Source organism: Oncorhynchus nerka, linkage group LG9b (genome assembly GCF_034236695.1).
Source record: "Oncorhynchus nerka isolate Pitt River linkage group LG9b, Oner_Uvic_2.0, whole genome shotgun sequence".
NCBI lineage: Eukaryota > Metazoa > Chordata > Actinopteri > Salmoniformes > Salmonidae > Oncorhynchus > Oncorhynchus nerka.
In genome coordinates this window covers 53,143,152-53,155,452 of record NC_088424.1, presented here as the reverse complement: position 1 = coordinate 53,155,452, position 12,301 = coordinate 53,143,152, and the positions used below count along the sequence as shown (strand labels likewise).

At 47.0% G+C, this 12,301-nt stretch overlaps 1 protein-coding gene across 2 annotated transcripts in view; it reads right to left on the bottom strand.

The window, feature by feature from the left end:
- Positions 1 to 12,301, bottom strand: part of LOC115128104 (E3 ubiquitin-protein ligase RING2-like) — a 42,223-nt gene that overhangs the window by 6,814 nt on the left and 23,108 nt on the right. The window contains exons 6-8 of one of the 2 annotated variants that reach the window (XM_065013854.1): positions 7,089 to 7,188; positions 6,457 to 6,632; positions 3,773 to 3,962 (exon numbers count right to left, since the gene is read on the bottom strand). In XM_065013854.1, coding sequence (XP_064869926.1) covers positions 3,773 to 3,962; positions 6,457 to 6,632; positions 7,089 to 7,188 — 466 coding nt within the window. Of the gene's footprint in view, positions 1 to 3,772; positions 3,963 to 6,456; positions 6,636 to 7,088; positions 7,189 to 12,301 lie in introns of both variants that reach the window. The other variant, XM_065013853.1, reaches the window with a different exon arrangement.

The window sequence follows — 12,301 nt, the reverse complement described above, 5'->3', positions numbered from 1 at the left end:
TAGTGATAGTAATAGTAGTGATAGTAACAGTAATAGTAATAGTAGTAATAGTAGTGATAGTAATAGTAGTGATAGTAATAGTAGTGATAGTAATAGTAGTGGTAGTAATAGTAGTGGTAGTAATAGTAGTGGTAGTAATAGTAGTGATAGTAATAGTAGTGATAGTAACAGTAATAGTAATAGTAGTAATAGTAATAGTAGTAATAGTAATAATAGTAATAGTAGTGATAGTAATAGTAGTAATAGTAGTAATAGTAGTAATAGTAATAGTAGTAATAGTAATAATAGTAATAGTAATAGTAGTAATAGTAATAGTAGTGATAGTAATAATAGTAATAGTAGTGATAGTAATAGTAGTAATAGTAATAGTAGTAATAGTAATAGTAGTGATAGTAGTAATAGTAATAGTAGTGATAGTAATAATAGTAATAGTAGTAATAGTAATAGTAGTAATAGTAGTAATAGTAATAGTAGTGATAGTAATAATAGTAATAGTAGTGATAGTAATAGTAGTAATAGTAGTAATAGTAATAGTAGTAATAGTAATAGTAGTAATAGTAATAGTAGTGATAGTAATAATAGTAATAGTAGTGATAGTAATAGTAGTAATAGTAGTAATAGTAATAGTAGTAATAGTAGTAATAGTAATAGTAGTAATAGTAATAATAGTAATAGTAATAGTAGTAATAGTAATAATAGTAATAGTAATAGTAGTAATAGTAATAGTAATAGTAGTGATAGTAATAGTAGTGATAGTAATAGTAGTAATAGTAATAATAGTAATAGTAGTAATAGTAATAGTAGTGATAGTAGTAATAGTAGTGATAGTAATAGTAATAATAGTAATAGTAGTAATAGTAATAATAGTGATAGTAGTGATAGTAATAGTAATAATAGTAATAGTAGTAATAGTAATAGTAGTGATAGTAGTAATAGTAGTAATAGTAATAGTAGTGATAGTAGTAGTAATAATAGTAATAGTAGTAATAGTAATAGTAGTAATAGTAATAATAGTAGTAATAATAGTAATAGTAGTAATAGTAATAGTAGTGATAGTAGTGATAGTAATAGTAATAATAGTAATAGTAGTAATAGTAATAGTAATAATAGTAATAGTAGTAATAGTAATAGTAGTGATAGTAATAGTAGTAATAGTAATAATAGTAATAGTAGTGATAGTAGTAGTGGTAATATTGATAGTAATAGTAATAATAGTAATAGTAGTAATAGTAATAGTAGTGATAGTAGTAATAGTAATAGTAGTGATAGTAATAATAGTAATAGTAGTGATAGTAATAGTAGTAATAGTAATAGTAGTAATAGTAATAGTAGTGATAGTAATAATAGTAATAGTAGTGATAGTAGTAGTGGTAATATTGATAGTAATAGTAATAATAGTAATAGTAGTGGTAGTAATAGTAATAATAGTAATAGTAATAGTAATAGTAGTAATAGTAATAGTAGTAATAGTAATAATAGTAATAGTAGTGATAGTAGTAGTAGTAATATTGATAGTAATAGTAGTAATAATAGTGGTAGTAATAGTAGTGATAGTAATAGTAGTAATATTGATAGTAATAGTAGTAATAGTAATAGTAGTGATAGTAATAGTAGTAATATTGATAGTAATAGTAATAATAGTGGTAGTAATAGTAGTGATAGTAATAGTAGTAATAGTGGTAGTAATAGTAATAGTAATAATAGTAGTAATAGTAGTAGTGATAGTAATAATAGTAATAGTGGTAGTAGTAATAGCAGTAGTAATAGTAACAGCAGCAGTAGTAATACTACTGGTCGTAGCATCAGTAATATTGATAGTAATTGTGATAGTATTAGTAGTAGTGCAGTGGAAGTAGCAGTGATAGTATTAGTAGCAGTAACAGTGGTAGTATTGTATCATTACTGTGAACTGGCCGTTGGCTGTAGGGATATAAATGCTGTATTGTAGTAGTATTTGTAGTAATATATTGTATTATTACCGTGAACTGGCCGTTGGCTGTAGGGATATAAATGGTGTATTGTAGTAGTATTTGTAGTAATATATTGTATTATTACCGTGAACTGGCCGTTGGCTGTAGGGATATAAATGGTGTATTGTAGTAGTATTTGTAGTAATACACTGCTCAAAAAAATAAAGGGAACACTTAAACAACACAATGTAACTCCAAGTCGATCACACTTCTGTGAAATCAAACTGTCCACTTAGGAAGCAACACTGATTGACAATACATGTCACATGCTGTTGTGCAAATGGAATAGACGACAGGTGGAAATTATAGGCAATTAGCAAGACACCCCCAATAAAGGAGTGGTTCTGCAGGTGGGGACCACAGACCACTTCTCAGTTCCTATGCTTCCTGGCTGATGTTTTGGTCACTTTTGAATGCTGGCGGTGCTTTCACTCTAGTGGTAGCACGAGACTGAGTCTACAACCCACACAAGTGGCTCAGGTAGTGCAGCTCATCCAGGATGGCACATCAATGCGAGCTGTGGCAAGAAGGTTTGCTGTGTCTGTCAGCGTAGTGTCCAGAGCATGGAGGCGCTACCAGGAGACAGGCCAGTACATCAGGAGACGTGGAGGAGGCCGTAGGAGTGGCAACAACCCAGCAGCAGGACCGCTACCTCCGCCTTTGTGCAAGGAGGAGCAGGAGGAGCACTGCCAGAGCCCTGCAAAATGACCTCCAGCAGGCCACAAATGTGCATGTGTCTGCTCAAACGGTCAGAAACTCCATGAGGGTGGTATGAGGGCCCGACGTCCACAGGTGGGGGTTGTGCTTACAGCCCAACACCGTGCAGGACGTTTGACATTTGCCAGAGAACACCAAGATTGGCAAATTCGCCACTGGCGCCCTGTGCTCTTCACAGATGAAAGCAGGTTCCCACTGAGCACATGTGACAGACGTGACAGAGTCTGGAGACGCCGTGGAGAACGTTCTGCTGCCTGCAACATCCTCCAGCATGACCGGTTTGGCGGTGGGTCAGTCATGGTGTGGGGTGGCATTTCTTTGGGGGGCCGCACAGCCCTCCATGTGCTCGCCAGAGGTAGCCTGACTGCCATTAGGTACCGAGATGAGATCCTCAGACCCCTTGTGAGACCGTATGCTGGTGCGGTTGGCCCTGGGTTCCTCCTAATGCAAGACAATGCTAGACTTCATGTGGCTGGAGTGTGTCAGCAGTTCCTGCAAGAGGAAGGCATTGATGCTATGGACTGGCCCGCCCGTTCCCCAGACCTGAATCCAATTGAGCACATCTGGGACATCATGTCTCGCTCCATCCACCAACGCCTCGTTGCACCACAGACTGTCCAGAAGTTGGCGGATGCTCTAGTCCAGGTCTGGGAGGAGATCCCTCAGGAGACCATCCGCCACCTCATCAGGAGCATGCCCAGGCGTTGTAGGGAGGTCATACAGGTACGTGGAGGCCACACACACTACTGAGCCTCATTTGGACTTGTTTTAAGGACATTACATCAAAGTTGGATCAGCCTGTAGTGTGGTTTTCCACTTTAATTTTAAGTGTGACTCCAAATCCAGACCTCCATGGGTTGATAAATTTGATTTCCATTGATAATTTGTGTGTGATTTTGTTGTCAGCACATTCAACTATTTAAAGAAAAAGTATTTACTAAGAATATTTCATTCATTCAGATCTAGGATGTGTTATTTTAGTGTTCCCTTTATTTTTTTGAGCAGTGTATATTGTATTATTACCGTGAACTGGGATATAAATGGTGTATTGTAGTAGTATTTGTAGTAATATATTGTATTATTACCGTGAACTGGCCGTTGGCTGTAGGGATATAAATGGTGTATTGTTTCTCTGAGGCAGCGTCTACATTGACAGGGCTGGCCTCTCCGTTCTTCCTCAGTTCCTCCAGAGCCAGACGCACAGCCAGGTACTTAGACAGATGGTCCACTGTGGCGTTGCCCGACGTCTTGATGTACCTGGGAACAAACTCGACACTACCACACACAGAGTTGCATTAGCAGACGTCTTGATGAACCTGGGAACAAACTGAACACTACCACACACAGAGTTGCATTAGCAGACGTCTTGATGAACCTGGGAACAAACTCGACACTACCACACACAAGTGTTACTTAATGTCTTCAGCCAGGGGCCTTGGACCAGAGACTTAGACAACAACACACAAGTATCCCCTCCCACACGTTAACCCCTCCCTCACTCACGTTAACCCCTCCCTCCCACACGTTAACCCCTCCCTCCCTCCCACACTAACCCCTCCCTCCCCCCCACACGTTAACCCCTCACTCCCTCCCACACGTTAACCCCTCACTCCCTCCCACACGTTAACCCCTCACTCCCTCCCACACGTTAACCCCTCACTCCCTCCCACACGTTAACCCCTCACTCCCTCCCACACGTTAACCCCTCACTCCCTCCCACACGTTAACCCCTCACTCCCTCCCACACACGTTAACCCCTCACGTTAACCCCTCACTCCCTCCCCTCACGTTAACCCCTCACTCCCTCCCACACGTTAACCCCTCACTCCCTCCCACACGCAACCCCTCACTCCCTCCCACACGTTAACCCCGCCCTCCCCTCCCACACGTTAACCCCGCCCTCCCACACGCAACCCACACACGTTAACCCCGCCCTCCTCCCACACACGTTAACCCCTCACTCCCTCCCACACGTTAACCCCTCACTCCCTCCCACACGTTAACCCCTCACTCCCTCCCACACGTTAACCCTCACTCCCTCCCACACGTTAACCCCTCACTCCCTCCCACACGTTAACCCCTCACTCCCTCCCACACGTTAACCCCTCACTCCCTCCCACACGTTAACCCCTCACTCCCTCCCACACGTTAACCCCCCCCACACGTTAACCCCTCACTCCCTCCCTCACGTTAACCCCTCACTCCTCCCACACGTTAACCCCTCACTCCCTCCCACACGTTAACCCCTCACTCCTCCCACACGTTAACCCCCTCACTCCCTCCCACACGTTAACCCCTCACTCCCTCCCACACGTTAACCCCTCACTCCCTCCCACACGTGAACCCCTCACTCCCTCCCACACGTGAACCCCTCACTCCCTCCCACACGTTAACCCCTCACTCCCTCCCACACGTTAACCCCTCACTCCCTCCCACACGTTAACCCCTCACTCCCTCCCACCGCAACCCCTCACTCCCTCCCTCACGTTAACCCCTCACTCCCTCCCACACGTTAACCCCTCACTCCCTCCCACACGTTAACCCCTCACTCCCTCCCACACGTTAACCCCTCACTCCCTCCCACACGTTAACCCCTCACTCCCTCCCACACGTTAACCCCTCACTCCCTCCCACACGTTAACCCCTCACTCCCTCCCACACGTTAACCCCTCACTCCCTCCCACACGTTAACCCCTCACTCCCTCCCACACGTTAACCCCTCACTCCCTCCCACACGTTAACCCCCACACACGTTAACCCCCACACGTTAACCCCTCACTCCTCCATCACGTTAACCCCTCACTCCCTCCCACACGTTAACCCCTCACTCCCTCCCACACGTTAACCCCTCACTCCCTCCCACACGCAACCCCTCACTCCCTCCCACACGTTAACCCCTCACTCCCTCCCACACGTTAACCCCTCACTCCCTCCCACACGTTAACCCCTCACTCCCTCCCACACGTTAACCCCTCACTCCCCCCACACACGTTAACCACCCCCACACACGTTAACCCCTCACTCCCTCCCTCACGTTAACCCCTCACTCCCTCCCACACGTTAACCCCTCACTCCCTCCCACACGTTAACCCCCCACACACACGTTAACCTCTCACTCCCTCCCACACGTTAACCCCTCCCTCCTTCCCACACGTTAACCCCTCCCTCCTTCCCACACGTTAACCCCTCCCTCCTTCCCACACGTTAACCCCTCCCTCCTTCCCACACGTTAACCCCTCCCTCCCTCCCACACGTTAACCCCTCCCACACTTTAACCCCTCCCCTCCCACACGTGAACCCCTCCCCCCTCCCACACGTGAACCCCTCACTCCCTCCCACACGTTAACCCCTCACTCCCTCCCACACGTTAACCCCTCACTCCCTCCCACACGTTAACCCCTCACTCCCTCCCACACGTTAACCCCTCACTCCCTCCCACCCCTCACTCCCTCCCTCACGTTAACCCCTCACTCCCTCCCTCACGCAACCCCTCACTCCCTCCCCACGTTAACCCCTCACTCCCTCCCACACGTTAACCCCTCACTCCCTCCCACACGTTAACCCCTCACTCCCTCCCACACGTTAACCCCTCACTCCCTCCCACACGTTAACCCCTCACTCCCTCCCACACGCAACCCCTCACTCCCTCCCACACGCAACCCCTCACTCCCTCCCACACGTTAACCCCTCACTCCCTCCCACACGTTAACCCCTCCCTCCCACACATTAACCCCTCCCTCCCACACATTAACCCCTCCCACAAAGCCACCTGGTCTGCACGTTGTCCTCCTTCTCCATGAGCGTAGGGTGAGGACAGAACACCAGTTCTATCTCGCTGGCTCCGTCCATGGCCACGTCCCCTCCCCCTCCGTTCTCTGTAGCGTTGTCCATGTCCAGACCAGAGTCATCTGACGTCTTGGTACGCTTGATGCTCGGCCCCGCCTCCTGCTTTACATTTATTGGGGGGAAAAAAGACTCGCTGAGTACAACCCAGGGGATAACATGTAACAGCAGGAAGACAGGAGAACGTTCCTGGTGGGTTTGATCTTTACTCTACAAAATGTATATTTCTACGCATGCATTTTTATCGCGCCATAATAACAGAGTACATTACATTGCACGCTAGCCTCATACATAACATATCCCACCCTTACACATTATGTCAGAGGCGTACTAACACAGCTCAACTTTACTGATTGCCGTTTAGGTATTTGATAGATGTGATTAGGGTTGAAACCCCCCCCCCCCCGGCTCCTTTAATCAAGAGTCCCAGTGGGAGGTTTCCAGCTCCCCCCTCTTGATCCTGGGAATTTTCCAACCGGGATTTCTGATAAACCTGGGAATTTAGGGGAAGTTACCAGAATTTTGCAACCCTACACGGGAATGAAGGTATCCTTGTACCTGGTTAGAGTGGACGGAGGTGTTGCTGCAGTGGGAGGAGTCACCGTTGTCCTCCAGCCCACTCCCGTTCTCCAGCTGGTGCTTCTTGCCTCGCTGCAGCCTGGAGGGAGGTGGGGACACCCAGGGGTGGGAGGAGGGAAGAACAGAGAGGATTTTGATAAAGTAACATTCAAGAACATAGTTCCAGAAACATATTCTGCATCGTAGTTTCTGTTGGCGAGGAGACACTCGTAGTTTCTGTTGGCGAGGAGACACTCGTAGTTTCTGTTGGCGAGGAGACACTCGTAGTTTCTGTTGGCGAGGAGACACTCGTAGTTTCTGTTGGCGAGGAGACACTCGTAGTTTCTGTTGGCGAGGAGACACTCATAGTTTCTGTTGGCGAGAGACACTCATAGTTTCTGTTGGCGAGAGACACTCATAGTTTCTGTTGGCGAGAGACACTCATAGTTTCTGTTGGCGAGGAGACACTCATAGTTTCTGTTGGCGAGAGACACACTCAGAGACACTCATAGTTTCTGTTGGCGAGGAGACACTCATAGTTTCTGTTGGCGAGGAGACACTCATAGTTTCTGTTGGCGAGGAGACACTCATAGTTTCTGTTGGCGAGGACACTCATAGTTTCTGTGGCGACACTCATAGTTTCTGTTGGCGAGGAGACACTCATAGTTTCTGTTGGCGAGAGACACTCATAGTTTCTGTTGGCGAGAGACACTCAGTTTCTGTTGGCGAGGAGACACTCATAGTTTCTGTTGGCGAGTCATAGTTTCTGTTGGCGAGGAGACACTCATAGTTTCTGTTGGCGAGAGACACTCATAGTTTCTGTTGGCGAGGAGACACTCATAGTTTCTGTTGGCGAGAGACACTCATAGTTTCTGTTGGCGAGAGACACTCAGTTTCTGTTGGCGAGAGACACTCATAGAGACACTTTCTGTTGGCGAGGAGACACTCATAGTTTCTGTTGGGCGAGGAGACACTCATTTCTGCTGGCGAGTTTTCTGTTGGCGAGAGACACACTGCTGGCGATAGTTTCTGTTGGCGAGAGACACTCATAGTTTCTGTTGGCGAGGAGACACTCATAGTTTCTGTTGGCGAGGAGACACTCATAGTTTCTGTTGGCGAGAGACACTCATAGTTTCTGTTGGCGAGGAGACACTCATAGTTTCTGTTGGCGAGGAGACACTCAGTTTCTGTTGGCGAGAGACACTCAGTTTCTGTTGGCGAGGAGACACTCATAGTTTCTGTTGGCGAGGAGACACTCAGTTTCTGTTGGCGAGGAGACACTCATAGTTTCTGTTGGCTCATAGTTTCTGTTGGCGAGAGACACTCATAGTTTCTGTTGGCGAGGAGACACTCATTTCTGTTGGCGAGTTTCTGTTGGCGAGGAGACACTCATAGTTTCTGTTGGCGAGGAGACACTCAGTTTCTGTTGGCGAGAGACACTTTTCTGTTGGCGAGGAGACACTCATAGTTTCTGTTGGCGAGGAGACAGTTTCTCAGAGACACTCAGTTTCTGTTGGCGAGGAGACACTCATAGTTTCTGTTGGCGAGAGACACTCAGTTTCTGTTGGCGAGGAGACACTCAGTTTCTGTTGGCGAGGAGACACTCAGTTTCTGTTGGCGAGGAGACACTCATAGTTTCTGTTGGCGAGAGACACTCATAGTTTCTGTTGGCGAGGAGACACTCATAGTTTCTGTTGGCGAGAGACACTCATAGTTTCTGTTGGCGAGGAGACACTCATAGTTTCTGTTGGCGAGAGACACTCATAGTTTCTGTTGGCGAGGAGACACTCATTTCTGTTGGCGAGTTTCTGTTGGCGAGAGACACTCATAGTTTCTGTTGGCGAGGAGACACTCATAGTTTCTGTTGGCGAGGAGACACTCATAGTTTCTGTTGGCGAGAGACACTCATAGTTTCTGTTGGCGAGAGACACTCATAGTTTCTGTTGGCGAGGAGACACTCATAGTTTCTGTTGGCGAGAGACACTCATAGTTTCTGTTGGCGAGGAGACACTCATAGTTTCTGTTGGCGAGGAGACACTCATTTCTGTTGGCGAGTTTCTGTTGGCGAGAGACACTCATAGTTTCTGTTGGCGAGGAGACACTCATAGTTTCTGTTGGCGAGGAGACACTCATAGTTTCTGTTGGCGAGGAGACACTCATAGTTTCTGTTGGCGAGAGACACTCATAGTTTCTGTTGGCGAGGAGACACTCATAGTTTCTGTTGGCGAGGAGACACTCATAGTTTCTGTTGGCGAGGAGACACTCATAGTTTCTGTTGGCGAGGAGACACTCATAGTTTCTGTTGGCGAGGAGACACTCATAGTTTCTGTTGGCGAGAGACACTCATAGTTTCTGTTGGCGAGGAGACACTCATAGTTTCTGTTGGCGAGGAGACACTCATAGTTTCTGTTGGCGAGAGACACTCATAGTTTCTGTTGGCGAGGAGACACTCATAGTTTCTGTTGGCGAGGAGACACTCATAGTTTCTGTTGGCGAGAGACACTCATAGTTTCTGTTGGCGAGGAGACACTCATAGTTTCTGTTGGCGAGGACACACTGTTGGCATAGACACTCAGTTTCTGTTGGCGAGGAGACACTCATAGTTTCTGTTGGCGAGGAGACACTCATAGTTTCTGTTGGCGAGGAGACACTCATAGTTTCTGTTGGCGAGAGACACTCATAGTTTCTGTTGGCGAGGAGACACTCGTAGTTTCTGTTGGCGAGGAGACACTCGTAGTTTCTGTTGGCGAGGAGACACTCGTAGTTTCTGTTGGCGAGGAGACACTCGTAGTTTCTGTTGGCGAGGAGACACTCATAGTTTCTGTTGGCGAGGAGACACTCATAGTTTCTGTTGGCGAGGAGACACTCAGTTTCTGTTGGCGAGGAGACACTCATAGTTTCTGTTGGCGAGGAGACACTCATAGTTTCTGTTGGCGAGGAGACACTCAGTTTCTGTTGGCGAGAGACACTCAGTTTCTGTTGGCGAGAGACACTCATAGTTTCTGTTGGCGAGAGACACTCAGTTTCTGTTGGCGAGGAGACACTCATAGTTTCTGTTGGCGAGTCAGTTTCTGTTGGCGAGGAGACACTCATAGTTTCTGTTGGCGAGAGACACTCATAGTTTCTGTTGGCGAGGAGACACTCATAGTTTCTGTTGGCGAGGAGACACTCATAGTTTCTGTTGGCGAGGAGACACTCATAGTTTCTGTTGGCGAGAGACACTCATAGTTTCTGTTGGCGAGGAGACACTCATAGTTTCTGTTGGCGAGAGACACTCATAGTTTCTGTTGGCGAGAGACACTCATAGTTTCTGTTGGCGAGGAGACACTCATAGTTTCTGTTGGCGAGGAGACACTCATAGTTTCTGTTGGCGAGGAGACACTCATAGTTTCTGTTGGCGAGAGACACTCATAGTTTCTGTTGGCGAGGAGACACTCATAGTTTCTGTTGGCGAGGAGACACTCATAGTTTCTGTTGGCGAGAGACACTCATAGTTTCTGTTGGCGAGGAGACACTCATAGTTTCTGTTGGCGAGAGACACTCATAGTTTCTGTTGGCGAGAGACACTCATAGTTTCTGTTGGCGAGGAGACACTCATAGTTTCTGTTGGCGAGGAGACACTCATAGTTTCTGTTGGCGAGAGACACTCATAGTTTCTGTTGGCGAGGAGACACTCATAGTTTCTGTTGGCGAGGAGACACTCATAGTTTCTGTTGGCGAGGAGACACTCATAGTTTCTGTTGGCGAGGAGACACTCAGTTTCTGTTGGCGAGAGACACTCAGTTTCTGTTGGCGAGGAGACACTCATAGTTTCTGTTGGCGAGGAGACACTCATAGTTTCTGTTGGCGAGGAGACACTCATAGTTTCTGTTGGCGAGGAGACACTCATTTCTGTTGGCGAGTTTCTGTTGGCGAGAGACACTCATAGTTTCTGTTGGCGAGGAGACACTCATAGTTTCTGTTGGCGAGGAGACACTCATAGTTTCTGTTGGCGAGGAGACACTCATAGTTTCTGTTGGCGAGGAGACACTCATAGTTTCTGTTGGCGAGGAGACACTCATAGTTTCTGTTGGCGAGGAGACACTCATAGTTTCTGTTGGCGAGGAGACACTCATAGTTTCTGTTGGCGAGGAGACACTCATAGTTTCTGTTGGCGAGGAGACACTCATAGTTTCTGTTGGCGAGGAGACACTCATAGTTTCTGTTGGCGAGGAGACACTCATAGTTTCTGTTGGCGAGGAGACACTCATAGTTTCTGTTGGCGAGGAGACACTCATAGTTTCTGTTGGCGAGAGACACTCATAGTTTCTGTTGGCGAGGAGACACTCATAGTTTCTGTTGGCGAGGAGACACTCATAGTTTCTGTTGGCGAGGAGACACTCATAGTTTCTGTTGGCGAGGAGACACTCATAGTTTCTGTTGGCGAGGAGACACTCATAGTTTCTGTTGGCGAGAGACACTCATAGTTTCTGTTGGCGAGGAGACACTCGTAGTTTCTGTTGGCGAGGAGACACTCATAGTTTCTGTTGGCGAGGAGACACTCATAGTTTCTGTTGGCGAGGAGACACTCATAGTTTCTGTTGGCGAGGAGACACTCATAGTTTCTGTTGGCGAGGAGACACTCAGTTTCTGTTGGCGAGGAGACACTCAGTTTCTGTTGGCGAGGAGACACTCAGTTTCTGTTGGCGAGGAGACACTCAGTTTCTGTTGGCGAGGAGACACTCAGTTTCTGTTGGCGAGAGACACTCAGTTTCTGTTGGCGAGGAGACACTCAGTTTCTGTTGGCGAGAGACACTCAGTTTCTGTTGGCGAGGAGACACTCAGTTTCTGTTGGCGAGGAGACACTCAGTTTCTGTTGGCGAGGAGACACTCAGTTTCTGTTGGCGAGGAGACACTCAGTTTCTGTTGGCGAGGAGACACTCAGTTTCTGTTGGCGAGGAGACACTCAGTTTCTGTTGGCGAGGAGACACTCAGTTTCTGTTGGCGAGAGACACTCAGTTTCTGTTGGCGAGAGACACTCAGTTTCTGTTGGCGAGAGACACTCAGTTTCTGTTGGCGAGGAGACACTCAGTTTCTGTTGGCGAGGAGACACTCAGTTTCTGTTGGCGAGGAGACACTCAGTTTCTGTTGGCGAGGAGACACTCAGTTTCTGTTGGCGAGGAGACACTCAGTTTCTGTTGGCGAGGAGACACTCAGTTTCTGTTGGCGAGAGA